General features: G+C 41.4%; 3 protein-coding genes across 5 annotated transcripts in view; 1 reads left to right on the plus strand and 2 right to left on the minus strand.

The window, feature by feature from the left end:
• FIRRM (FIGNL1 interacting regulator of recombination and mitosis) overlaps window positions 1-17,312 on the minus strand; it is a 24,679-nt gene extending 7,367 nt beyond the window's left edge. The window contains exons 1-22 of the mRNA XM_077181946.1: window positions 17,130-17,312; window positions 16,538-16,577; window positions 15,642-15,730; window positions 14,192-14,296; window positions 13,509-13,646; window positions 10,894-11,056; window positions 10,496-10,580; window positions 9,823-9,961; window positions 9,282-9,362; window positions 8,866-8,930; window positions 7,175-7,323; window positions 6,522-6,630; window positions 5,826-6,012; window positions 5,367-5,449; window positions 4,930-4,981; window positions 4,265-4,354; window positions 3,364-3,549; window positions 2,627-2,749; window positions 1,695-1,790; window positions 1,152-1,265; window positions 659-763; window positions 281-361 (exon numbers count right to left, since the gene is read on the minus strand). Of these exons, the coding sequence (XP_077038061.1) occupies window positions 281-361; window positions 659-763; window positions 1,152-1,265; window positions 1,695-1,790; window positions 2,627-2,749; window positions 3,364-3,549; window positions 4,265-4,354; window positions 4,930-4,981; window positions 5,367-5,449; window positions 5,826-6,012; window positions 6,522-6,630; window positions 7,175-7,323; window positions 8,866-8,930; window positions 9,282-9,362; window positions 9,823-9,961; window positions 10,496-10,580; window positions 10,894-11,056; window positions 13,509-13,646; window positions 14,192-14,296; window positions 15,642-15,730; window positions 16,538-16,577; window positions 17,130-17,228 (2,379 nt within the window). The 5' untranslated portion in view covers window positions 17,229-17,312. The remainder of the gene's footprint in view (window positions 1-280; window positions 362-658; window positions 764-1,151; window positions 1,266-1,694; window positions 1,791-2,626; window positions 2,750-3,363; window positions 3,550-4,264; window positions 4,355-4,929; window positions 4,982-5,366; window positions 5,450-5,825; window positions 6,013-6,521; window positions 6,631-7,174; window positions 7,324-8,865; window positions 8,931-9,281; window positions 9,363-9,822; window positions 9,962-10,495; window positions 10,581-10,893; window positions 11,057-13,508; window positions 13,647-14,191; window positions 14,297-15,641; window positions 15,731-16,537; window positions 16,578-17,129) is intronic.
• Window positions 17,299-19,055, plus strand: METTL18 (methyltransferase 18, RPL3 N3(tau)-histidine). 3 transcript variants are annotated; one of them, XM_054638708.2, is made up of 2 exons: window positions 17,299-17,367; window positions 17,826-19,055. In XM_054638708.2, exon 2 carries the CDS (start codon window positions 17,951-17,953, stop codon window positions 19,001-19,003), a length of 1,053 nt encoding a protein of 350 aa, XP_054494683.2. In that variant the 5' UTR covers window positions 17,299-17,367; window positions 17,826-17,950; the 3' UTR covers window positions 19,004-19,055. The 3 variants fall into 3 exon arrangements, with proteins under 3 accessions (XP_054494683.2, XP_054494682.2, XP_054494681.2); XM_054638707.2 differs by having other exon boundaries at window positions 17,318-17,541; window positions 17,823-19,055; XM_054638706.2 differs by having other exon boundaries at window positions 17,318-17,541.
• A 4,268-nt stretch (window positions 19,056-23,323) lies between these two features.
• Window positions 23,324-26,202, minus strand: LOC129124012 (14 kDa phosphohistidine phosphatase-like). The gene is made up of 3 exons (XM_054638710.2): window positions 26,008-26,202; window positions 25,021-25,145; window positions 23,324-23,510 (listed from the first exon to the last, which is right to left on the minus strand). Exons 1-3 carry the CDS (start codon window positions 26,135-26,137, stop codon window positions 23,418-23,420), a joined length of 348 nt encoding a protein of 115 aa, XP_054494685.1. The 5' UTR covers window positions 26,138-26,202; the 3' UTR covers window positions 23,324-23,417.

Consider the following 26,202-nt stretch of genomic DNA (forward strand, 5'->3'; position numbering starts at 1 on the left):
AGGTAACTTCTTTCAAAAACAACAGTGCAATTTAGTAAGTATTTTTTGTTTAAGGATAATAAATGCTTTGCTTTTGTTGAAAGTACTGGAGGACCAGTGTGCATAGGAATGGCAGTTGCTAATTCTGCTGATAAAAAGCAAGTAGAGAAGTTCAACCAGACAGATTATTTTAAAGTTACTTAATGGCCATGCAGATAATGCAGGGGTAGACCCATGCTGTGTATTGCTGATAACACATGTACACTAAGATAGCAGTAAAATGGTTAAACAATACACATACCTTAGCCAGAAAATTAACAACTTTGTTCTTAGTTTCTTCAGAATTAAGGCACCAAGGAACAACATCTTCATGTCTTGTTTCCTGTCAAAAATGTTATTGGTTGTTCAGTACATTCATGCTAACAAGGGAACAAAATAGATGTTTCTATGACATCTGCCCCCTTGCAACCAATCCAAGCAACCAGTGCCCAACCCTTCTTCACTTCCAGCTCCTGAAATCTCTTCCACCTGCACCAGCCCCCAGCACTTTCAATGTGCAACAGCTGTAACTCAGATCCAGCTTGTGCAGTGGGGAGCAGCAAACATTTGAGTCAGGAGAATTTTTACAACAGAAGTTAACAGAACCAAATGCCTGCAGCCAGAGCTGTGCTCTGCTCACCTCTGCAAACTGTGTGAATGCCTCCAGGGCGTGCTGCTGAATCAGCCAGGTCTGGTCAGCCAGCAGAGAGGCAAACAGACAGGACAGCTGGGGCACAACCTGCCTCTGCAACAGAACCAACAGCCATCAGTTCCCAAGAGTTAGCTGAGCATATCTCACCATCATGATTCATTATTGAAGACTGGCTCTCAGACTGAGGGACAGGTTTGCCAAATGTGAGAATGCTACTGCCCTGTCTGGTTAAAGAACCACTGTGAGGGAGGTGACATTCTATTCTCACTTCTTGTTGCTTCTCACCAGTGAGAAAGGACTGGCATTGGAAGCATCTTGCATGCACTCAGCACGTCTTGATAAAAAAGAAACCTGCTGCAGACCATTAATCCAAGACAACTGTCCTGGCATTCCTGTATCTATTTAATGAACTTGTGTATTTAATCAAAAGTCTTTTTATCAAAAGCTAAGGCAATTTCACTAAGGCCACAATTCCATTTACCTGTGCTTCTTGTGGAATAAACACCTTTCCCATGGAAGAGAGAAAATCCACCATGGCCAGACGGACATGATCCGGGGGATGCAGCTGGAGCAGGGATGACTGCAGTGCAAACACCTGCAGGACACAAACCCCAGCAGAGCCCATCAGACACACTGCAGGTGCAACTGAGCAGGCTCATCTTTAAATCCACACACAGGGAGTTTAGAAACCTGAGGGAGGATTGCTGCACCTCCAATAGAACTGGCCAGGATAAAGCTGCAGGGTGCATTTTAGGAAGAAATGAGCATGGTCCCTAAAGCACTTCCTTAGATCTCAATTATCTTACAGAGGACAGGGATTCTCAAAAGCGGTGTTAACCAAAATGCCATGTGCTCGGTTTGAAGGCCAGGAAAGTAACCAAGGAAGATTATTTCCTTGTTAAGAGAAGGCCAGACCATGAAATAACTCATTTGAAATGTCAACAAATCACAAAGAACTTGGTTTTCATGTAGTGAATAATTCATAAGGTGGTGTTGGGGGTTTTAGGATTTTTTTTTTTTTTACCTGGGTCATCAGTTGAGCATCTAATGCTTGGATGAAAAATTCCAAAAGGTGAAGCAATAAACACAGTGTCTTCTGGAGACATGGCTCATCTGAGACCTTGAAGAGAGCACAAGATATCAGCAACATTGCATTTTAGCTCATGGAATTACTGCTTAGGAGAGAATGTCAAGTTACAGTAGCATTCCAAAATTGTTAGTCTGATTTCACAGATGTAGAACACTGCATTGTAAGCAGCAAAGAAAATATTGAAATAATCATATCAGTATTTCTAAGTGGTCATATTTTATGAGCCCATTTTCTTTGATTTTTGTGAAGAACATTTCTTAATTCTCCTCTCCTTCCACCACTCACTAAAATAGGCACCTAGAGGTTATCTGAACTGTTTCTTTTCACTTTCAGTTGCCAAATGTCCTCACAGGATGGCTGAGGTTTGAAAAGATCTCTGAAGGGGCACATTGTTGGCTCTTCACTCCCTCTCTCAAACTTTCTTTTCTAATCTGGAGCATGAAAACCCTGACAATCCTTTTTTTCTTTCCTTTATGCAGGGTGATTGCCCCATGTGCTGGGCTGTGCTCTGATCAGATCACCTTGAGTTTTGGTCACATTCTGATGAATATTCAAAATACACTGAATGTGTAACTGGTATGAACCAAAATCAGGTAATTCAGGCTTCTCCTTGAGCAAGTCTGAATGTGACACTGAGTAACAGATGGAGTAACAAGGAACCATATATGTAACATTCAGGAAATTCAAACTCAAGCTTCCCGGAGCTCATCCTGCCCTACAGAAAAACCAGCTGAGAGCAGATGGGCAGCACTGAAACAGTCTACACTACTGAAACAGTCCAACCTAAGTCAAACAAATGAGTACCAACAATCTGAGGAAACAGCAGCAAGACATGCTTTCACTGCTGGAGCAGCAAACTCTCTTACCTGCTTAGCCTGGAGAAAAGACCAGAACTGACTGAGCACTCCCAAGACAGATGCTTTAAGTTCTGCCTCCAGAGTGGCATCAGCAGAACTGCAGGCAGCCAGCAGGGCAGAAAGGGCAGTGTTCTAGGAGGAAAAAACGCGTGAGACCAACCAGAGCACATTACATGAAAACCAACCCAAAACCCCAGGCTCATATGAAACATCTAAAGTGATCCAAGGTGGCAAGAAGCCCAAAGTGCTGCCTCAGCTGTTCAGAACAGCTAATCCAGAAGGAGAGCAGCCAACAAAGATTCCAGAACTGGGAAACCATCCATTACTTCTGTGAGTTTCACACACACTGCAGGTCATTTGCTGCCCTGGCAGCAGAAACTTCATGTGGAAGCCTCTGGTTTCTCACGTTCCTTCATCAAAGAGACCAGTGAGCATCTTCCAGATTTGATGCTGCATAAAACCAGCAGGTTTTAAAACTGAAGAGGAGTTGTCTGCTAAGGTACAGCATAAATGAGAAATTCTGAAGAAAAATACATCTGCTCAGCCAGAGAACAAACAATTAGAATAACTAGAGAATCACAGAACCTCCACTAGCACAGCACAGCTCCTAAGGTGCTGCATACTACAAGAAAACATTAAAATGAGAGTTCTTGCTTATGCACATAAGCATAAAAAAAAGCTGTGCAACAGAACCCTTTGAAAAACTGGAGTTCACTCATTTTCCAGAGAGAAGCAGATCTCCTTACCACAGGAGGGAGCCCTCCCAAGGCTCGGCTGCTGCTCAGCCACTGGCGGCACCGCCCGAGCCCTGCCGAGCACAGCTGAGACGCCACTTGTGCCCTGAGGTCAGGGCTCAGGGCTCCGAGGGACACGTGCTGCCACACGGCCAAGTTCTCCACCTCTTCAGGAGGAAATTCATGAGCAAATTCTACCTGGAAACAAAAGGCAATAGAAACTAAACAGACCAGAAAACAATTTGGTAGCTCAGAAGATGAGAAACCAAACCAAAATGATGAAACCGAAAAGATGAGAAAACAAAAAAGCTGGTTTGCTTCAGATTAATTATGCTAAACAATTTGTGTAAAGGATTTCCATATATAAATCCATCCATAAAAAATCCATCTTTTTATTTGAAAAACATTTAGAAACTGCCACCTCCCTTGTCACATACAGGACATCAGAACGATTAAGGAACTGATTCTTTCAGCTGCTTGACGCAATGGCCCCAGTGAGTAGAAGAAAGGGCTTCAGCCCCTCCAGGGTACACAGAGAGGCACTGACAGGACAGGACAGGACACTCCTCTTGACACCTGATGTCATGAGATGTCACAGATGCAATGACAGGACACAGTTTCAGCCAGTCTGGGGAGATGTGCTGTTTTCATACTTTGTCAAAAAAAAAGACTTCATTGCTACCCAGCAAGACTCTTAGAAAGGTCAATGTGCTTTTCTTGTTTTAAAGAACTCATCTGCACGAGGTGGGACCCACAATAAGTAATAACTTAGTGACTTAATGACTTAGACTAAGTAATAACAAGTACAATAACAAGTGCAGCAAGTGAGCACTCGACATCTTGTCACTTCTCCAGAACTGAAAGGGAATATTTGAACACAGGGCACTGATTCAAATCTCTTCTACTGACTTGCCTGGTGCTCTGGAGCCATCAGGAACAGCATTCTCCTCAGCAGCACACCCAGGGCAGGGACCTGGCAGCAGTCACTGGGCCAAGCCTTTACCTGCATTGGGGTAAAAGAGAAATGCACCTCATTACACTGAGGGAAAAATCACCACTGAGCAAACAAATTCTGTACAGGACATTCTGAGAGCTGCTATGTGGGATCACAGCAGTTACACTGGAAATAAAATAAACAGGGCATATTGGTTTGTATTTTCACTGGACTGTTTCTGCTAATTACTAAGCCAATTTGAAGAATTCAAATCTCCATTTGAGTCTTTGCTGGTAGCACTCAGATTAAAGCTGGTGTCAAACTGCAAACATCACTGTGTCACTATAGGACATGAAACAACATGAGCACACACACTGCTGCTCTCAAGGTGTAAAAAGGGAAGTTTATTATCTGACTCCAACATTTATAGTTTTCCAAAAGTGACAGTGGATTGGAGGGTGACAGTGCCACCTCTCCAATGGCACTGGACAAACCAAGTCTATCAAATTTCTCCTCCTCCATAAAAGAATGCAAATCAGTAAGTTATTTACAGAAAGTGTGTGAGAAAGTTCCTTACAAGAATGTAAACATCAGAAGGGTTAGAAAATCTTAAAAAATCAAAGCAACATCACTGTGGTTCTTACCAAGTGGGCAATCACATTAACGTGGTGAGCACACAGCTCAGCTGTTCCATATCTGAAACAGGAGAGACAGCAGCTTGTGAATCTGTACTTCCTATTCTTGTAGAGACTAAGTATCATAAATCTGGTCTGAGAAATTGCCATTTCCTATAACATATTTAAATTTGATTTGCAGAGACACAATTTACTTGAGACAACCACTTCAAAAATCAGTTATTAAAGAGAGAAGCTATGTTCCTCTTGCTTGCAAGATCATAAAAATGGTCAAACCATTGCTACTCCTAATTTTCAAAATATGTTCTGTATCTGAAAATAGTCCAAGTCTGGGACAATTCTGTCTTACAAAAATCTCTCTCAAGCAAACTGCAAATTCTGTACAACACCAACAGAATGAACTGGATCTGTGGAAAACCTGCTTGACTGTACTGGGAGCATCTTACCGGGCAAGGAAGCACCAGGAGTCCATTGCCAGCAGAGATGTGATCATACTGGAACCCAGCACAGCTTCCAGCAGGGCACGCTCCTGGGGAGAAACAGGAACATGAACACAGCCTGAATACCACAGAAAAGAAAGCACTGAAAACTTTATAACAACTTTATAAGAAAACTTTATAACAACCTGACCTTCCCTACTCTGAAAGAGAATAAAAATTGGCAAGACCACTGAGGTCCTCAAGAATTTTCTTTTCCCCTTTCCCAAAAGTGACATTTGCTGTGTAATAACTGAACTCCAGCCATGCAACAGTGCCACAGCTGATTTTTACAAAACCATCTCTGAGATGGTTCTCTCTGAGCATCTTTTCAGAGCCACACCATTAGAAAGAACCCATTCTTTTTAAGCAGCACCTATGCATCACAACAGCTTGATAAGCAAATAGATAAGCAAAACCCAGTCTTACCAGCTGAGGGAAGTGTGATGGGAGTGTGGAAGCAATGAAGGAGCACAGGTGGACACAGACATAGTGATAGAGGGTGATGGGAACTGCTGGCTGTCCTGTACTGAGCACCTGTGGCAAACACACAGGGAGAGAAAGCTCCCCACAGCACTGCTGGAAACTGAGGAAGAGAGCTGACAACAAGGAGAGGCTGCAAGGGGGAAAGGAAAAAAAGAAAACCAAAAAAGAGAACAGTTTAGTTACAGACATGTAAGTCCCAAATCCTGCAAGCAATGTTGGTATTTCAAAATCTTTGTCTTCAGCCAGAAAAGATAGCAATAACTTCAGTGCTTTTACACCAGATTTATGTTGCTGACTGCCTTCCTCTTTTACCAATTCAGGTGACTATTAGAGGGTTCAGGCATAAAAGTGTGAGACTTTACCTTAGTGAAGTATCAACAAATTACATTCAGAGCCTTATTCCTACCCTACAAGTACATTAACTACCACTCCTTCCTGAAAAAACAAAGACATCTCTGTCTCTGTATCCTTCACTCCTGAGGCAATGAACATCAGATCCTGTTAGTCTTGGCATAAGGATGCAAATCCACAGTGACAATTTCCCAAGTTCAGTTGCAAAGGAAGCTCCAGCAGCTGAGCCCCTTTGTTTGCCTGTTTGACTGCTGTGGTGAAGAACCACAACAAAAACCTTTTTTGTACCTTTTTCCTGTGTTCCAGAGAGTTTGCACTTCTTCTGGCTGAGAGGACAGCTTGTCCATTATGGTAAGCAGGAGGAGACACTGGGGCAGCTGCTGCTCAGGAGGGAGACCTGTAGAAATTTGGGTTTCAAGTGTGAAGAAAGTTGCCTAGATATATTTATTGTGTGTGTAAACTGGCTTTTAAGCAAGTGTAGAGGCAAATTGATGAGCTATTTCAGAATGGTGAGATGTTGGTCAGGGCAGAAATCAAGGAGAAGAGCTTGTTGAAACAAAAGGCTGATATTTTCCCAGGCATGCTACTTTTCACAGAAAATATTTACTTCATGAAAAAAAGCTGTCTTCCCCTCCTAAGAGAAGAGCAGAAAAAATTCCATCTTATTTTGAAAGTTTGTAGCAAATGTGGATTGAAATGATGCAAAAGAGCAAAATGGACAGGATTTCTGTTAATCAGATTAACAGTGCAATTGCTATGAGTACTTTGGAAAAGATGAATCCAGCAACAACATAAAGTAGCTGTTATAAAATCCACCCAAATTAGCAGGCAATCAGCTCTATCACAGCACTTACAGAAGAACCAGAGACAAGCAAGTGAGTACAGAATATTATGGTCCAGAAAGTCAAAATGTCAATGCTGGGATTGTACTTTCAACCCACCTAAATTTTCACTTAACACTCGTTCCATGAAAGGACTGAAGGGAAGGAGCTGGGTGATGAGAGGGTCCAGAGCCACAAGAAAAACCTGGGATATTTCATCTTGATGAACTTCCAAGATCTCTGGAGCATAAAGACTGGGAGGAAATTTGCTGAGGCAGAAAAAGAAAAAAAAAGTTAAATATTCTCAGTAGCATTTTTAGCAATACTACTTTTCTCCAAAAGAACTACAAAAAGGCAAATTCATTATCTCCTTGTTCCTGTGAAATAAAAGACAGAAAAGGCTCCCCATTTTAGAGCATCTGTTATAGCCCAAGAGTTACAACTCTGCATCCAGCCTTTAAAATAAGCATCACAATGCAATATTTTACTAAACATTTAAAGAAAACCTTACAAGCTCACAGCAAATGTGTGTAAAATACACAACAACTCTCAGAAGAAACATTTCAGATCACAAAGAGTCAAGTGAAAGGGAAAAGCCAAGAAAACACCTTTATACATGATTTTACAGCCATAAATATCACAGCACTAACTTATGACCCTAAAAAGGTATCAGAGCTTCTCTGAAGAGGGAAAAAAACACTTGAGCAATAAAAGAAAAAAAGAACCAATATGAGAATAAAGCAAGAGATCATGAAATAACCTTATATTCTTGCAGCTTATAAAGTGAACTGTAAAAATGCTACTTTCCTCTCAAAAATCCTGCTCATTATTCCCTGAGTGAATAAAAGTTTACAACTTTCCACTTGGGAAAAACCTACAAGGGGAGTAAACTTAGAAGAAGAAACTCATAAAAAATATCCACCTAGTCTTGCAGTGGAACATGCAGTGAACTCAGATATCTCACCACAGAGCCTGTTTGAATTCCAACAAAGGGCAGAAATCAGCCCTCTTAGAAGAAGAAACTCATAAAAAACTAGAAGAAGAAACTTAGAAGAAGAAACTCATAAGAAATATCCCCCCAGTCTTGCAGTGGAACATGCAGTGAACTCAAATATCTCACCACAGAGCCTGGTTTGAATTCCAACAAAGGACAGAAATCAGCCCTCTGATTTCATAGAATAAATAATTATTAGTATAAAGTCTGGGTTCTCTTATGCTTCCCCACCACTGCAGCAACCAAACTTTCTGAAAGGAAAGTGATAAAACACTTGTACACATTTATAAGAAATTTATAAGTGTAGCATTATAAGAGCATCTGCTTCCAGGAGAGCCAGAGTCCTTCTGTGAGATTCCACAAAATTATTAACACAACAGTAAAGTTATGAAAAAATTTAGAACACTGTTTCTGATCCCTTCTTTCTCCAGGACAAATTTTTACAAACTTTGTCTTAAAGTAGAAATAATCTGTCAAAAGGCACTGCTGACACCTGCATTTAGTTGTAGAGGCTTTTTTCTGCATCTCCTACACATAATTTGTTAATAAATCTTGCATAAATAGTTGAAACAAAGTTAATGGTTTGTCATTATGGGACATGCACAGCATTGATCAAGAATGGGGTTTAAGGAAACTATAAAACACTTAACCACCAAATTTATTAAAAATATTTTAGCTTTCTGTACATGAAAAAAGATGGCAACAACTCTGGAATGAGAAGTGCATTTTTACATCTCAAAATATTTGTAATTTAAGAATGTAATTTTGAAATGTTATTAAGCCACTATCAATAATCAATTATTTGTACTTCACATACCTGTATATCTGAAGAAAGAGCTGATGTAACTGAGAACAGGAATCAGAGAGGCAGGCACGAAATTCCTGCAAAAGCCATCAATTTTGAGTGATACTTTTAAAATAAAAGTATCCATGATGAATTACATGAATTACTGCACATCTCCTACCACCTCCACAGTGCCACTGCATGAAACAACCTCTTCCAGTTTATTTTTCTGGGAAATCCCAACAGTAATCCTGCACAGGCTTGTGAGTATTTACAGGTGGAAGAACTAAAGCAGGTTATGCATGGATGTTAATGATACTGCCCATATGAGATAGCTGTCAATCATTAAGATATTATACAGTACAAAATGATGCCATCTGCAGAGCAGAGGCTTAAATTTAATACTAACATAAAACTGAAGTATTCAAATATTGAAATATTACACCTACCTTGGTGTAGTGTACAAGGGAGTTAGCAAAGAACCTGCACAGTTTCAGTGTCTTCTGGAACAGCCTGAAGTCAGTGCCCTCCTGTCCAAAAGAAGCAGTTCTAAAAGTTAATTAATATATTAATATAGAGGAACTAGTAGAGAGTAAAATAGGAAGTTAGATTGCTAACAGTGTTCAAAACCTATTTCACATTTGATTCTCCACAGACTCTAAAGCTAAGGGGGAGAAACTTTAAAAATATTTTGTATGTATGCTTTAGCATTTTCAGAGCAATATTAAGGATTTGTCCAACCTTGGGATATTGTCAGTTTAGGAAATAAAAAAAAATTCTCACATAGTATGGTGAAAACTTAGTGTTTCACTAAAACATCCTCAATCTACACAAAGCTGTGAGCCTCATTTTCATGTGGTTCCAAAGGAATTCTGTCATGAAATAAAGAAAACCCAAAAAACCCAAACCAAATGACTCCAAGCAATAATACAGCACAAAGAATTTCTCCTCCTCAAGTTCACTGGCAGCTCTGGGAGCTTTTTAACTCACCTGTATTTCTGACACCTTCATTTGCTCAGCCAGCTGCAAACAGGAGTCAAAAGAAAGAAGAATGTCCTTGCAGAGGCCACTGAGGATGTCACTGTGCTTCAGGTGGCACTGCAGCAGGGAGTGATGCTTCAGGCTTTGCCTGAAAGACAGGAATATAACCAGGTATTTAATTGTCAGAAGTGATCATGCAATGAGCTCTTACAAATCCAAATAACTAATTCTTCTGTTTAGCCTTTTATACAGCAGCAATTGGTGCAATATCCATGAACACTGAAAGCAGAAACTCAGAGAGAACAATGCTCTCCATGGCCATGACTGAAACCCAGGGCAGGGGCAGGATGGAAGTTTGAGACAGCCAACTCAAGGCAAAACCATCTACAGAACTGCAGCTCAGACCTCTTAATGTCATCACTCAGACAACAGTGTTGCAAATTTTCTTCTGTATTGCAGTACAGAAAGTCAAGTTTCTATTATTTTTCATACTAATTCCTACCCACTTTCACTGGCAGTGCTTTAATATTACCTCCTAGCTAAATTTCTAAATTTCCTTAATAAATAGCTACATTGAATTCTCTTATTTTAATTTTATGAGGAACTCTGAGCACAAAGCAAAGGAGACATTCATTATTTAAAACTACACACCACAATAAACCCAAAGAGTTTAGCTACATACTTGATTATGAACTTCCATGTATTGGCATGAAGAGCATGGTCCAAATTGGAAATGACAGAGCAGATCTCCAGCACAGTGTGGATTACTAAGAAAATAACAGCAACAGAGAAATCAGATTTATGAGTTCACAGCAATCCCAAAAGAATACTGAGAGAATACCACCATGTTGACATGAATTAGGAAAATGGCTCAGTGTTTAGGTGCTGCCCCTGTCCTACAAATCTACACAACTTCAGGAGAAAAATGGAAATATTTCAGGTTCAAAATGCTGCTTTCTGAAAAGCTGGTCAGGACAGCAGGAACTGTGCACACTCAGAAACCTGTTTTAAAATTTCAAACATACTCTCCAAGGAAAAAAAGACTGAGCAAGACTAAAAAAGTATCAAATCCATGTATACCTGACACCATATATGTGATGTCATCTTCAGTGGAAGCAGAGTCTATGGAAATCAGATCAACCAGTTCCATCAGCTGTTTCTGAAGGGAGTAAGTTTCCTTGAACATGGATTGTAGGAGGTCAGAAATTAGGTGCAGGTGCCCACAGTACACTGATTCACTGTCCTGAAATGGGGAGGAAGAGGTTTGTAAAACAGCTCAGGACTCACAGCTGGATTTTTCACACACAGAAAACACCAAGAGCTTTGCCATACATTTCTCTGGAGAAAAAGAACAAGGCACAGATGTACCTGCTTTAACTCAATACACAGCCCCTGAGCACTCTATATAAAATATGTTCACCTGCAGCTCATGGTAAACTTATGAGGTCTGGCTGGCTCTTGTGAGTTTAGGGGGCTCTGGATCAGGCCTATTCATATTTTTGAACCAAACAAACAGGACAATGGCAGCAGCAAAGGATGTAGCATGCCAAAGACTTTCATATTAGAATTACTAGATGAAAATATGGCACCTGAATTTGAATCCTGCCATGGAAAACTGAGGTAAATGTTCCCACAAGAAAGCATTAAAAATATGAAAATGAAAAGCAACCAAAAGTTAGTGTGTCTTAATCTTGTTTTATTTTCAATGCTTAGAGGGAATTACTGTTGCACCTGAAAATTCAGATCAGTCCATATCTGAAACTGATACACACTGCTCACTGTAACCAACATAAACCTACTAATCTCAGCTTTCAATCCACTCTGGAACTTGTCATTTGTAGCTCTGTAAGTACTGCAGCCATCAGCACTGCACAGATCCCTCAGAGCACTGTGCTCCTGAACAGAATGTTTAGTTAACACTGATGCAAAGGATGGAAATAGCCCAGTCTGAGCTTCTCACCAGCAGGTCAGATTTGCTGGGCAGACAGATGAAAAATCATCTTTGGACCTGTGCACTGAGTGCAGTCTGAAAATGACTTAACAACTAAAATGAAAAGAATAATACTTTAATGTGGTATTCACATTCTCTGAACAGAGAGAGACATAATTCTCTCTTCCAGGATTTTTCCTGGGAAAGGCAGTAAGAACCTCAGAGAAGAGAAAACAATTCTTATGTCTATTCACTGTTCCTGTTGCTTTGCACATGTGGAATATGTTATGGAGATTCTTCACCCTAAGTGATTTGTTCATTGGACACTGGTGAAGGTTGTTTTGATTCCTTGGCCAATTGGGTCAAAGCTGTGTCCTGATTGTCTCAGACAGTCAGGAATTTTTCTTTAGTATCTCTTTTAATACAGTATTCTTTAGTTCAGCATTAGTATAATATAGTATAGCTTAATAAAACAATTGTTCAACTTTCTGAATCATGGAGTCAGAGCACATTATTCCCCACACTGGGGTCACCTTACAACTATACTTCAACAACAAAATAAGATCATCTTCTAAAGTGTTTCCCTGTTGTATTGCACTAAATAGTTATTTAGTTGTTTGCACTGGGTGTTTGGTAATTTGCACTGTTCACATAACTTGTATCCTATCACCACATGGTCTTCCATGGACCCCCAGGTGTCAGTGTGGTGGTGTCTCCCTGCTTTACCCCTCCTCACTTGTATCCCATTGGCTCCTCCAGCCCCCTTTCCCAGCCCTTAAAACCCCCTAGAGGCAGCTGGCCTGGCCTCTTTTTTCCACGTGGGTCCTTTCCATCTGGTGGTTCTCCTGGGAATAAACTGAGGACATTTGTCCCCACGTGGAGAAGAGCCCTTCCAGTCTTTTGCCTTTGTCCATGTAAGATGGTGTGGGCTGGGCTCCATAGCTAGCTGCACCCAAACAGCCCACCCAGAGAGGGATTCTTGCATTTCCCAAAAGCCCAGGAGCAGCAGGAGCCCTGTGCTCCCAGCAGAGCCCTACCTTGCAGTGTGTGAAGGTGCTCCATAGCATTTCCCAAAAGCCCAGGAGCAGCAGGAGCCCTGTGCTCCCAGCAGAGCCCTACCTTGCAGTGTGTGAAGGTGCTCCATAGCATTTCCCAAAAGCCCAGGAGCAGCAGGAGCCCTGTGCTCCCAGCAGAGCCCTACCTTGCAGTGTGTGAAGGTGCTCCATGGCTAGCTGGACCCAAACAGCCCGCCCAGAGAGGGATTCTTGCATTTCCCAAAAGCCCAGGAGCAGCAGGAGTCCTGTGCTCCCAGCAGAGCCCTACCTTGCAGTGTGTGAAGGTGCTCCATAGCTAACAGCCCACCCAGAGAGGGATTCTTGCATTTCCAAAAGCCCAGGAGCAGCAGGAGTCCTGTGCTCCCAGCAGAGCCCTACCTTGCAGTGTGTGAAGGTGCTCCATAGCTAACAGCCCACCCAGAGGGGGATTCTTGCATTTCCCAAAAGCCCAGGAGCAGCAGGAGTCCTGTGCTCCCAGCAGAGCCCTACCTTGCAGTGTGTGAAGGTGCTCCATAGCTAACAGCCCACCCAGAGAGGGATTCTTGCATTTCCAAAAGCCAAGGAGCAGCAGGAGTCCTGTGCTCCCAGCAGAGCCCTACCTTGCAGTGTGTGAAGGTGCTCCATAGCTAACAGCCCACCCAGAGAGGGATTCTTGCATTTCCCAAAAGCCCAGGAGCAGCAGGAGTCCTGTGCTCCCAGCAGAGCCCTACCTTGCAGTGTGTGAAGGTGCTCTTGAGCAGGCAGAGCACGGAGGAGGGCAGGGAGCGGATGCTGTGCAGGGACAGCTCCTGCACGGAGCACAGGGAGCGCACGCAGCCCGTCAGCGTCTCCAGCAGCTGCACCACCGTCTGAGACCAACACTGAACAACATCAGTCACTCCTGCAATGCCTCCAAAAGCATCTTTTCTCAGCTGAAATACACCTGTATTTTCACAGCATTTAAAGTTCGCTGCTATTTGCATAAAGAAGTAGTTGGTTAAAGATGAATGAAGCTCCAGAGCTTTTCTGCAATACCATACCCTCCATAAAAACTCCTTATTTCTTTCACTATTGCTCTCAATTTACAAAAATGTTAAAATTCAGAATGAAGTGACAGATGTATAAACAGGGGCCAGGTTCACTCTTTAAATATGGGGAGTCGCATTCCATCTGCAGGAGGGACTTGGAGCAGAATTTGAGATGATTTTTTAAAATTATTATTAGCATCACATGCTAGATGTAATCAAATCATTCACAAAATGTTAACTGAACTTCAACTACAAAGGAAGATTAAATCACATTTTACCCACCAAAAACATTCTAAAACCTTTTTAGTAATTAGTAATTTAGCAGTTTAGGTAAAAGCAAAGAGTGATGCATGCATTATTTTGACAGCTTATGGGATGGGACTTGCCTGTAGCAGATTCCTTACAGTACTGCACAACTCTGTACTCTGGCTGGTCAGTCCTTTGGCCTTGCTGGATAATTCACACATCAAGTTATCAAAGAACTGCAGAGTCTGGCAGAACACAACAAAACCAAAACATTTTACTTACAAAGGGACACATAATCATAAATAATAAAATTAAACAATTAATGACAAATAATAGCACCATTCTGTACCTGCTTGCTGCCTTGGCATGGAGGCACAGAGAGAAGTCACAGCAGAAAACACTTTGTAGCATTTCAGTCATAAAGCAAGATATAACAAGAAGCAAAAACCATTTTTATGTATATATTATAGACAGAAGACATTTTAGCTGTTATTTTTTCTAAGATCTGCTGCTAAAACAGATCTTAGAAAAAATAACAGCTAATTAGCTAATTAGCTGCAAATTCACAGCTAATTTGCTTGAAATATATTATTCAATCCTATATTACATATATTATTATTCATTCATAACATATTTCATATATATAATGTATAATGAATAATATTAAATATTATTTAATATTATATATTAAATATATTATTCTACTAAACATTTTTTACTTAGTTAAAGCCACATAATTTAAAAAATAATTTCATCTTGTCTCATAAAAAATATTTGTTGGTTGAAAATTATTATTAACATTTTGAATGCTTTTTAAAAAAAAGCCTGTGACATACAGACAACATTTATTTCTACTTTAGCTGAGGTTTTTGGATGAGGGTTACTTTTGAGACTGCAAAGACAGTGAGGCACATGCGGGATAAACAGTGATCCTTTCTCAGGATATGCCTATTATGAGACAATTTTCTTGTAATCTCCAAAAACTTCTTACTTGAGATAAAATATGAGAAAGGAAAATCAAGTGCTTTTTACTGGCTTCTTAAAATGGACAAGCTGAGTCTTGAAACTTAAATCAGTAATTTGGCACCTCTTTACTTAAAATGCAAGCACTGATTTTAATACACCTATGGCACAAAATTCTCCATCATTTATTAAAAAAAGAAAACATGTGTGAGGTCAGTATGGTCTAAAAGATTATTCACTATATTAATTCACAAATTTCACAACATTCATTTGTGATATGGGAGTGTTGAGCTCTTCAGTTTAATTGTCCTGAGAAGCTCCCTCAATTAAAAATTCTCCACCCTGGTCATTTTACAAAAAGCCCAATCTTCTCAGAAAGAAATAAAATCCAAGTCTACTGCTGAATATAGAAAGCAGAACATTGTATATTTGATTTTCTCCCTACTGTAAAGAATGAGAACAATCACAGACACAATTCAACACAACACTGTGAAAACTCTTAACAGGTAAATTTCAATTTTTGTATCCCATAGGTATTTTGCAACCCCAAAGAAGAATCACTGCAATCTGAGCAGGTTCTAACACTGGACTGACAGACAATTCCACAGTTAACTGAAGCTGTCCTACCTTAGGTAATACTTTTGAGAAAAAACTTTGTTCCACATCTTCAAGGCTGATGTGTGGCAAAAACATTTCAGTCAGGATCCTCAAAATACCTGCAAAGAAAAACATTTGCAATGTGTATTTCTCAGAAATATACAGCAACCTACCAGAGGAAATAAAGAACTCCAGAAAGCAAAAGCAAATCAGGTACTTGAAAATATTTACAATGTGTAATTCTCAAAAATATACAGCAACCTACCAGAGGAAATAAAGAACTGCAGAAAGCAAAAACAATTGAGGTACTTGATTTTGAGAGGCAACAGAGCATTTGCCTTATCTGAAATGCATGAAAACACACATACATGATCTGAAAAATCAAGTAACTGTAATAGCTCCAACATGCACAAACCCATCAAAAATAGCAGCACACCTGACTAAACTTAGCTGAAGGCTGAGCACAACTGCCAAGCCTACAAATCCAGAATTTGCCACATTCCAAACTGCAAACAGTAGCAAGTTTTATAATGCAACATAATATGCAATGTAGCAGTTTTAGCAACACATAAACAGTTACAAATTAGCCTCATTTTCTTTAAACTATTAGTTTTGTCACCTAGAAGATAACAACCCAAAAGAAAATAAAATACCAGATAAAAAACACTCTTCTTTTGTGCATTTAAAGATCAGAAGTAGCAGAAAGGAAAAAAGCAGCCTTAGATGCAGAGTTTCTTATAGGGGCATTTATAAAGCTCATTCAATGTGCAGTTAGTGGAATATGCAAGGTCCAGCAGGTCCAGCTCCATTGCTGAAGACTCTGAAAAGTTGTAGCAAAAGTATTTTAAGCACTGCAATGATTTTCATTTTAATGCAATTGCAATGCAGGGCTCCACAGGAAGAGGCACTTCTTAGCCATTACTTACGAATGTGCTCAGTCCAGTCCTCAGACTCTGCATACATTGAGTAAAAACGTTAAAGAAAATCAAACTCATTCTTCTACAAAGGGTATCTCTAAAGCACCTGCAGAACCACAGTGACTTCTATCACTGTCTCCCGGTCCTATGAAATTGGTGGGGATGCTCCACAACCAATGCAGGCTGATAGCCCGGAGTATCCACAGGATCAACAAAGTTTTTCCAAAATGTATTAGAGAGTAAGTATTGAGGGGTTGTTTTTTTGGGATTTTTTTTCGGTGGTGTGTGGTTTGGGTTTGTTTAGGGGCTTGGGTTTCTTTTGTTTTTGGGGGGGTAGGTGAGAGATGTGTCGGGGATTATCTACAGTGCTAAACGAACCACACGCGATGTTCTGGACACTATAAATCTTTTATTCCAGGGAAAGGCTGTACCCATCTCCAGAGAAACTCCCGGCACCCGGCCCCTCACAAAGGTCCCACCGCTCTCCCTCACACACACTCGCTCGAACCCTGGAACTCCGAAGGATGCACACACACACACCCCCCCACCACCACTCGTGTGCCTTTCCCACAGCCACCCGGAGCCCTGCTGGCAAGGATATCAGGAGCCGGGGCAGCACGGCGGGCAGCTCCCGGCGGCACAGCTCCCAGTCCCAGCCGTCCAGCTCCCGCAGGAGCAGCTCGGGGTCCGCCTGGGACATGGCGGCGGCCGCGCTCCCCTCAGCGCGGGGCAGCGGCGGGAGCGGCGCCCGCGCTCCCACAAGGCCCCGCGCCCGAGGAAGCGGAAGCGGCTCCGTGTGGGAGCGGCGGGGCATGGCCCGGAGCGAGCGGCGGCCGCGGGTGGGTGCGGGCACGGCGCGGGGAAAGCGGGGTGGGAAACGCTCCCGGATCCCCCAGCCCGGCCTGCGCGGCAGCACCGGCACCGCTCCGCGCCTTGCGTTTGCGCCCCTTGAAACACGGAGTCTGAAACGCGAGTTTTAGCGGAGCTGGCAGCTGTCCTAATTGCCTTGCCTGGTATGTGAGATGGGGTCAGCTGTGAGGCTGTGTTTTAATAAACATAAGTGGTTAGAGAGCCGTTTTTAAAATTCCAGAATAGTTAGGGTTGGAAGGGAGCTCTGGAGATGAGCCGGTCCAGCCCCCTCGCCAAGGCAGCGTCCCCGACGCGCCCCGGTGGATTTGGAATGTTTAGAGAGGGAGACTCCACGGCTTCCCGGGGGAGCCTGGTAATGAAAATCAGGGTGCTACAACTAGTGCTGATATTAATGAGACATAAAACTATTAACTCTTATTTCCAGCAGCAGTTCACCTGGCTCTTGGCAAGACGTCTGATATTGCACCAGCGAAATACTCCGTCCTGCAACAATACCTAGATAAAAGCTTGGCTCTAAGAAATTAAGCTTTCAAAAAACTGTTATTCTTGAAAATGGATTTTCGATTTGATTTTGCTGTTGATGAAAATGAGAACAGTGAGGCAGATGCTCACTTCTTACTGCTGTGCTCTCCAGAACACAAGCAGGAATCCAGGGAAAAAAGCAGGGAAACTGCTGATCTTGCACCAAAGTCCAGCCTGAAGCTGGCTGCTGCTAAGCACCAGGATGAGGCAGCTTTGAAGAAAAACCTCTGTGTGAAAGCTGCCAAGGAGCACAGCATTCCCCAAGATCTCAACAAAGTATTGGAAAATAAAGTCATGGAAACAGTATTGGGCCTGTCTCATGTAAAGCTGTCTGTAGTGGAAAGGACATGTTCAGGTGATGCTGACAGTGAAGGCATTGTGTCCAAAAGTGTTTCTTCTCACTCTGATCTCATCCCAGGAGTCTACGAAGGAGGGCTGAAAATCTGGGAATGCACCTTTGATCTCATGGACTACTTGTCTGAGGCTGAGATAGAATTTACCAACAAGACTGTACTGGATCTTGGCTGTGGGGCCGGATTGTTGGGAATTGTTGCTTTACAGGGTGAAGCTGCCAGAGTCCATTTTCAGGACTACAACAGCACAGTGATTGATGAAATGACCTTGCCTAACGTGGTGGCCAACTGTAGCAGTGAAGGCAGGAGGATGGGCAGGGAGAAGGACAGAAAAGCCAGCAAGCCTCCTTCCAAGAGGCCCAGGAAAGCAGAGGGCTCAGCTGATGTGCTCAGCAGATGCAGATTTTTTTCTGGGGACTGGTCTCAAGTCAGCCAGCTCCTGTCAAACAGCAACAAACCCTGCCTGAAGTATGATATAATTCTCACCTCTGAGACCATCTATAACCCTGACTACTACAGTGCTTTGCATGATACACTGGCACAGCTCCTGGATAGAAATGGCCACGTGTATTTGGCAAGCAAAGTGCATTATTTTGGAGTTGGTGGTGGTGTCTATCTCTTTGAGAAATTCATTGAAGATAAAAACGTGTTTAAAACCAGTTTGGTTAAAACAATTGATCAGGGTCTGCAGAGATGCATTATGGAAATTGCCTTTAAAAATTCCTGTTAAAATTAAACTAATTATCTTCCAAAACATAACTGGAAAATGTTTTAAATCCTCATGTCTCTCTTTGCTTTTTCCTCTGTTATTCTGGTTTAACAAATTAAGGATGGTGGTTGTGGAAATGTTTGACAAATTCTAGTGTTTGACTAGAAGTGAGGGACTTTTCTGGTGTTGGCTTTGCATAGAGTTCTGTTTAAAGCAGCATTTGTTTATATTTTTATTAATATAATTAATATACACACAAAGATTAGGCAAGTCATTGTCTCCAGCCAGGCTTTCACATTCTCTGTCAGCTGCAGAACTGTATGTCACAGGAATGGCATACATGATGTATTGTGGCTGAATGAGGTAAATTTAGCACCCAAAATGAATGCAAGAGGCTTTTCTCAAGGGTTGGGCAGCCTGACTGCAGCCAGATTCAGGCAGGGACCACGCTCCTCTGAGCTCTGCTGCTTTGCCAGCAGAGGGAGATGTGATTGTATTTATCACTCACGGGGATCTCAGAAATCCATGTAATATTTCCATGTGTAGTGCACACATAATGTACTCAAGCCCTTTAAAGAGTGTAACAATATTAACCCCTGTGGTCTGTAAATTCTGTAAATTTCCACATTCAGATTCTGTCACAGGCTAAGAAAATTACAGCAAGGAATTAGAAAAAGCCATGCTGGTTTAGAAGCTGACTTGAAAGAATATTCTACCCAAGGTAAGTTCCTTCTACCAACCAACAAGCCTACAAATGAAATACTGGAGGATGATAGAACTGAGCTTTAGGAGATAATTGGGAAAGGAGATAAACTGTTCTACAGGAGTTTAATAGATTGCTGTACTGCTTTAATAAGCTTTTTCCAGAAATGAATTGCCCCTTTCTCTAAACTTGCTGGGGGTAAACTTGCTGAACATCCACACCTCTTCAGTCTTTTCACAGCAGTTTGGCAGGACAGAAAGCACTCAGAAAAACCTGAAATACAAGACAGTGCTGTTGCTGAAGAAATCACTGCAGACAAACCCCCAAAGAACTACACAACCTCATCTTGAGCACTCACTGCCACTGGCAATTCAAAGAAAAAGAGGAAATCCACTGCATGTTTTGCCAAAAGCAGACAGAAAGCTCTTAGCTGCTGTCATCATGCACTGCTTTATCAGGTGCCCTTGCAGAAATACAAACTTGGAGACAGTGACCACTGCTGTAAACTGGATGCAAGGATCTTCAGGGTAGAGCAGAAGGCAATAGTCTGAGAGGATGGGAAGAAACTTAGTACAGCAGTGATCTACATCACTTTAATTATGCCATCAAGTTTCCATCACTGAAGGTGTCCAAAGTCAATCCTAAGTTTCCTATTTTGAACCTGCTGCTATTAAGACAGAGTTGTAAAGGATTTCCTGTACTTCACAGAAGAGCCTTCACTACTGTTTCAGGCTATTTTAAAGAGATGTTTTGGAAACTACTGAATTTAGCCTCTCATAGGATAGAAGAGGGAGGGAAAAAGTAAGTTTTGCCCTGACTGCTATGGTGCTTTGGAATTTTTCTGAACCAACTCTGAAACTTAATGATGATAACTGCTGACCTCAGACTGAGGAACAAAGAAAGTTTTAGCTTTGGCAAATCAAGAAGGTACTGTTAACAGCTCTTTTTTTTTTCCTGTCAAAACAGAGAAGCTGGAAACAAATGGATTACCATTTGTCATTTTTCAAACTCAATTCTTAGATAAATCATGGCTTGCACCGAATAGTTTGTTCTACACCTGCTAGTCTAGTGCAGTTCCAGAGAACCATACCTGCAGTAATAAGAAATGTTGACCTCTATGACAAAGGATATGGTTAGGAACAAGAATCTCATGTAACTTTGGATGAATAAATGAAGAAGGTACTTAAAATCTTCTATAATATCTCCTCTTGATAATATTCCACTATCAAACTCATTATCTCTGGTTTAATTACTGTGCCTTCACTCAGTATTTGGCTCAAACATAACTGGTTTTGTGCAAATACAGAATCAGAATTTTTAGAATTTTTAGGATGAGGGAAGAATGGCAGAGCCACAATGTTATAGTGACTGCACACCTGCAAAACAAATAACCCCCACACAGAATAATGAGCTTCCAATTTCAGAATCTGATTAGAAAATGGAAGATGCTTTTTCTCAGGTGAAATCAGCACAATTAGCATTGGGATTTCCATGTTTGAGATGAGTTCTGTTCTTAGAATTCAGCAGGTACATGCTGAGAGGAAACAGAATTCAACACTTAGTTTTGTAGGTTGTTGATGTTTCAATCTTCAAATAAGACTAATTTCCCTCATCTGCATTAAGGCTTGCTCTACCTGAGAAATCCTCACAGTGTCCTGTAACCAGTAACCAGTGTCCTGCTCCTCTTCACAAACTGGAATAGAAGAAAATAAACTTTTCATTCCTTTGTAACACTTGTACGTATTACTTAATGACCAGGGAAATTAAATTGCCCCAAATGACGTTGCACTAAAAAAATAACTGAATGGGGAGGTTCCTCTAATTATTTTTTTTATGACACATTAAAATCTTTCTTCTATGAAGAAACAAAAGGTAGAGATTAGCTGGTAACTCAGTTTTGATCAGCTCACTCCAAATCATCACTGTTTTTCCTCCCCTCACGTTTTGAACACGTCATTCCAATAATAAGTCCAGTGTAAGTTATGTCTTTCCTGTAAGTATTGTGGAGACAAAGATTAAAATCAGTCATTAAATACCTCAGGAAACTAAATTGAAAGGCTTGTTTGTTTTAACACAGTTATCCCTAACTGATGACTTCCATTTGAAGACTATTTGCCAGTTTTGGGAAATGAGGCTATTTAAAACTCAGGTCTGTATACTGGCAGCTACAGTTATTTCACTAAAGCTTAGGGGAAAAAAAAGCCCTTGATCATGGAACTGGGAAGTGCCCAATTTGCAGGTTACTGACTTGTGTGCTATTCTTGGTTATTAGGCACTGAAATCAAAATCTTGTTCAGTAAAATCAATCCTGTCATCATTACCACAGTATTTGAAGTGCAGCCAGATAACCATTGCACAGGAACTCAAAGAGAAGCACAAAGAGCAGATGTGAAAGCAGGCAAGGGTGCTGGAGGGGAAAATCCAGGCTGCAAGGGGGGGAATCTGATGCCAACCAAGAGACCTGGAGCACCAGGTTTAGGAGATTCTGCTCTGATGAGATTATTGGGATAGAGACCCTGGAACTCTTCTGGTGAGGACTGGACTGAAAGGTTTGAGGATGAGAACAGAAAATTCCTCTCCACAACTGAAACAAAGGCACAGAAAGGTGACTTAAGATGGCTCACAATTGTCAGAGGGGAGTAACAGCAGGATTTTTGGCAATAGAAACTGGCCTAAAGTGTCTCAGATTTCCTGGTTTGTACTGCTAGAGTCACTTGCATGCTGAAAAGGAAAGGCTTCCCTATACCACCAGATACTGCTGGGTAACTGCAGTAGGAACCACAGAAAAGGGAAGACTATATCATCCAGAATATCTCCTCATCCAGAATATCTCCTCATCCAGAATAACCTCTGGAAGTCAGCAAGCCTTCAAGACAGCAAGTCAATAAACCCACAAATGAATTAAATTCAAAGTATCATGAAACAAAGAGTCAAAATTGTAGCAAGTAATTAGACAACAAACAAAAGGCAACATCCTGTCACAACAAGAGGGTGATGTTAGCTAATTCAGACACTGTCTAGGTGTACTGAGGAGGCAGTTTAACATAATTACTGCTAGGAAAATAAAAAGAAAAAAGCATTTTTAAATTCACACAAATCAAAGCAGTTCAGGGGAATCAGAATGAAAGAAGCATTGGCAGAATTTTTACATTGCCACCAGTCTGCTATAGGGAAGGTTCTTACAGGAAAATCAAATATTTTGATCATTACTTCTGCAGAATACTAGATTTTAAAATCATTGAGGAAATCAAAGATTTGGATCATTGAAGAACTGTAACAGTCAACCCCACCCTCCACACCAATCTTTTGTAAAATGTGGGTAAGAAAGATGAGAAGCCTAAAAAGTAACAGAAAAACAAATTGAAAACACTGTGGTCAAAAGACCAGGCTTGGCTCAGTGGTGTTTGAAGTTGATGGTAAATCCTTAGGTGTCCTACAACAGATCAGTGAAATAGGACTGGATGAAAACAAATTAGAGGTAAGGTGGTGTGGGAGTGTTTAACTAAAGGGCACATCAAAAAGGAAAGGAAAAAGGATTAGAACTCCATATTCTGCACAAAGCAATGATCTAAAAAATAAGATATTTCTGAGGATTACCAACCATATTATAAACTATGGCAGAGTCTAGTTACTCCAGATTTATGGTTTCACACATAGAACACACATTCAATTTTATTTATCAAAGTACAGCTCACAGTTACCAGGTTGGAACTGCTCATTGTGTTCACAAGTTTATTTCTTGTCATCTGACCATGTAATTTCATAATCTGTATACTCTTTCTTCAGTATCTCTACAGTGACTGAGTGATCTGCTTTTCCATAGCCCTGCAAGAGACAACAAATTGGACATGGACATTAAATCATGAGAACCATTCAGTTCTTATCAGCACAAAGTTGTTCACATGCAAATCAAAAGTTCTAAAATAGATACTCTTGTAGTATCATGTTTTATTTTTCTATTATCCTCTCTAATTCCCCCCTCCCCAAATTGAAGTTGTAGAAAATAAATGAGATGGAGTCACATAGAAAATGCATTTTCCACACAATTTCTCCAGCAGAAAGCTTGCTTTAAAATGTTCCCAACCCATCAGGCACTGTATTTATGGAATGTTGCTTTAAACCACAGAGATTGCATTGACCCACTTTAAAGTGTGAGCACACAAACAGCTGGTTTGGCTCACCTGATGGCAAAGGGAATAAGCAAACAAGTGTGAGCATTTGGGCACTACTCTGGCACTAAAGAAATCACAATCTTCATGTTTTATTTCTTTCCCATCCTCCCTTAGCTGATAATAGCACAATTTTAAGTATCTGTGCTGTTCAGCCATTGCAACTCCAAGGTAAGGTCAGATGACCCATGTGGTTTTTTGCCCTCATTTAAAAATCACTGGTCACAGTGTTACTGTTTCACTGAAATTTAAGGTACTTGTGGTCAAAGTAGCCTCTCCATTATTGTCTTACATGACCAGAGTTATCTGGATTTCTTATTTCAGAACTACACATAACAACAGTGCAGTACACAGACAGAAATATGTGATTTACAGGTTATTTTTTCCCCATAATATTTCATATGAAAGTTTACTTAGAATACTGAAAAAAAGAGTCCAAGTTTGTATTATAAACAAAACATACTCTTATTCATCAGTGACAGCCCCAAAGAGGAACAGCTTAAATAAACAAGCATTTAAACTGAAAAGGTTAAAGTTGATGCATTATAAAATGCAAGCTTTTCAAAAATAACAGATCATCTAGTTATGTCAGTTGGAAAGCAACAGATCCACAGCTCACTCCTGCTTTGGCAACCACTTTGAAGACCTCATCCAGCCTTAAAAATAGCAGCACAGCTAGGGAGGAAGTTAATGCCCATTTCTCTGGTTTCAATAAAACACCAAGGTATTTCTGTTTTAGAGTCTGACACCAAACCTTCAAGTCAAGAGAAGCATTAAACCAATATAATTAATATTTTAACTTCTGATCTGGGACTGAGCCCCAGGGTCTCCACCTGTCAGAAGCCCTCATGGCAATAAAACTCTGCTTTTACCTGATGCTCCTCTGTGAGCATCAAGGCACCAAAAGCAGAGAATAAACTCTGTTTCTCAGACTGCAAGAGTTGACTGCTGCCTCTTAACACTTAATTTGGCAGCTAGATTAATAATACAGCTCTCCTGCCTTAAAACCATTGTTTTTCTAATCTATCTCACAAGTCAGACAGGCAAGTTTGCCAGTTAATGTTTAAAATGTGATGTAAATTGCCAAAAGCCACCATGCTATTAACCAAAAAATCCCACAGCATCAGAGACAGAGGCACTTGAAGGAAAATGGGAGCTGCACTTACTGTTGAGAGTCCAAATACCCTGATTTTCTTGTCTTTGCTATTATGTTCAATTTTCCCTCCTCCAAGGCACTTGCACTCATATCCCAGCTTTTCCATCTCAGGATTTACTTTTTCAAATATATGATCTGCACAAGAAGAATGGCGAGAGACATTAGAACAGGAACTAGGCATTACATAGTCTAGAACTAATTTTTGGCTACTTTCTTATTTCACCTACGAAGCAGGGAGGTTTCTCTTCAGAGACACAGAAAAGCTGCAGTTAAAAGCAGTTAACTCTCTTGAGAGACACAGAAAAGCTGCAGTTAAAGCCCTTTATAGTTTTTTAGTTAGCATACATCATGCTTCAAAATGAGGCTGATTGTGTCAGGAAAATTAGTCCATAAACACCAGAGGTTTATTAATGTCCAAAATGGAAACAGAGAAGTCCTATAACTTTACTTGAATGAAGGGAGAGGTCATGGGCATCTCCTGTGGGGTCTCTCAAATTGTTAGAAGACACAGTCTCCTTTTTATTATCATTTTTCCACCTCTCTCTTTCCCTTGAAAGATACAGACTCCCCCAGTCGCCTAACAAACCCCATTTCTAATATGTACCCCCCCACCATTTTTCTTTTTCCCCTATCTCTCTGTTCTTTTTCTACAAATCCAGGGATTTAGCACAGTCTTGAGCAAGTCTGTGCCAACGAGTGGAATTCCATAGGAATTTATGGTTCCCCCTCCATTGCTTCTTTCACCTCTCAATATTTGCCCTTATCTACCCTCAGGCCCGCGGTTTGCAGACACCTCCTCGTTCTTTTCAACTGGCTTCCCAAACGGCACGCGAGAGATATATAGACCCAATTTTCCTATCACCCGGGGGGCGCAGAAAGAGGGGAAAAAGGGATTTTTGAGCTGTTTAGGGCAGGGCTCCCGCTCCGCCTCAGACCCGCCGCCGGTGCGGGCCCCTCAGCGGCCGCTGCCCGCTCGGCCCCGCGGGCTGTCACGCACTGTGGAACTCGGCCGCCTTGGTGCCGCGGACGATGTCCCGCTGCTCGCCGCCGCCCGGGCGCTGCAGGCGCACCAGGATGTACTTGAAGGTGCCCTCAGGGTCGATCTCCACGTCCCGCACGGCCGCCATGGCGCCGCCGCCGTGAGGGCGGGAAGGTGCGGGGCGGGGCGGGCGCCATGGCGGCCGTGAGGCGG

The sequence above is a fragment of the Agelaius phoeniceus genome, chromosome 8 (genome assembly GCF_051311805.1).
Source record: "Agelaius phoeniceus isolate bAgePho1 chromosome 8, bAgePho1.hap1, whole genome shotgun sequence".
NCBI classification, from domain to species: Eukaryota; Metazoa; Chordata; class Aves; order Passeriformes; family Icteridae; genus Agelaius; species Agelaius phoeniceus.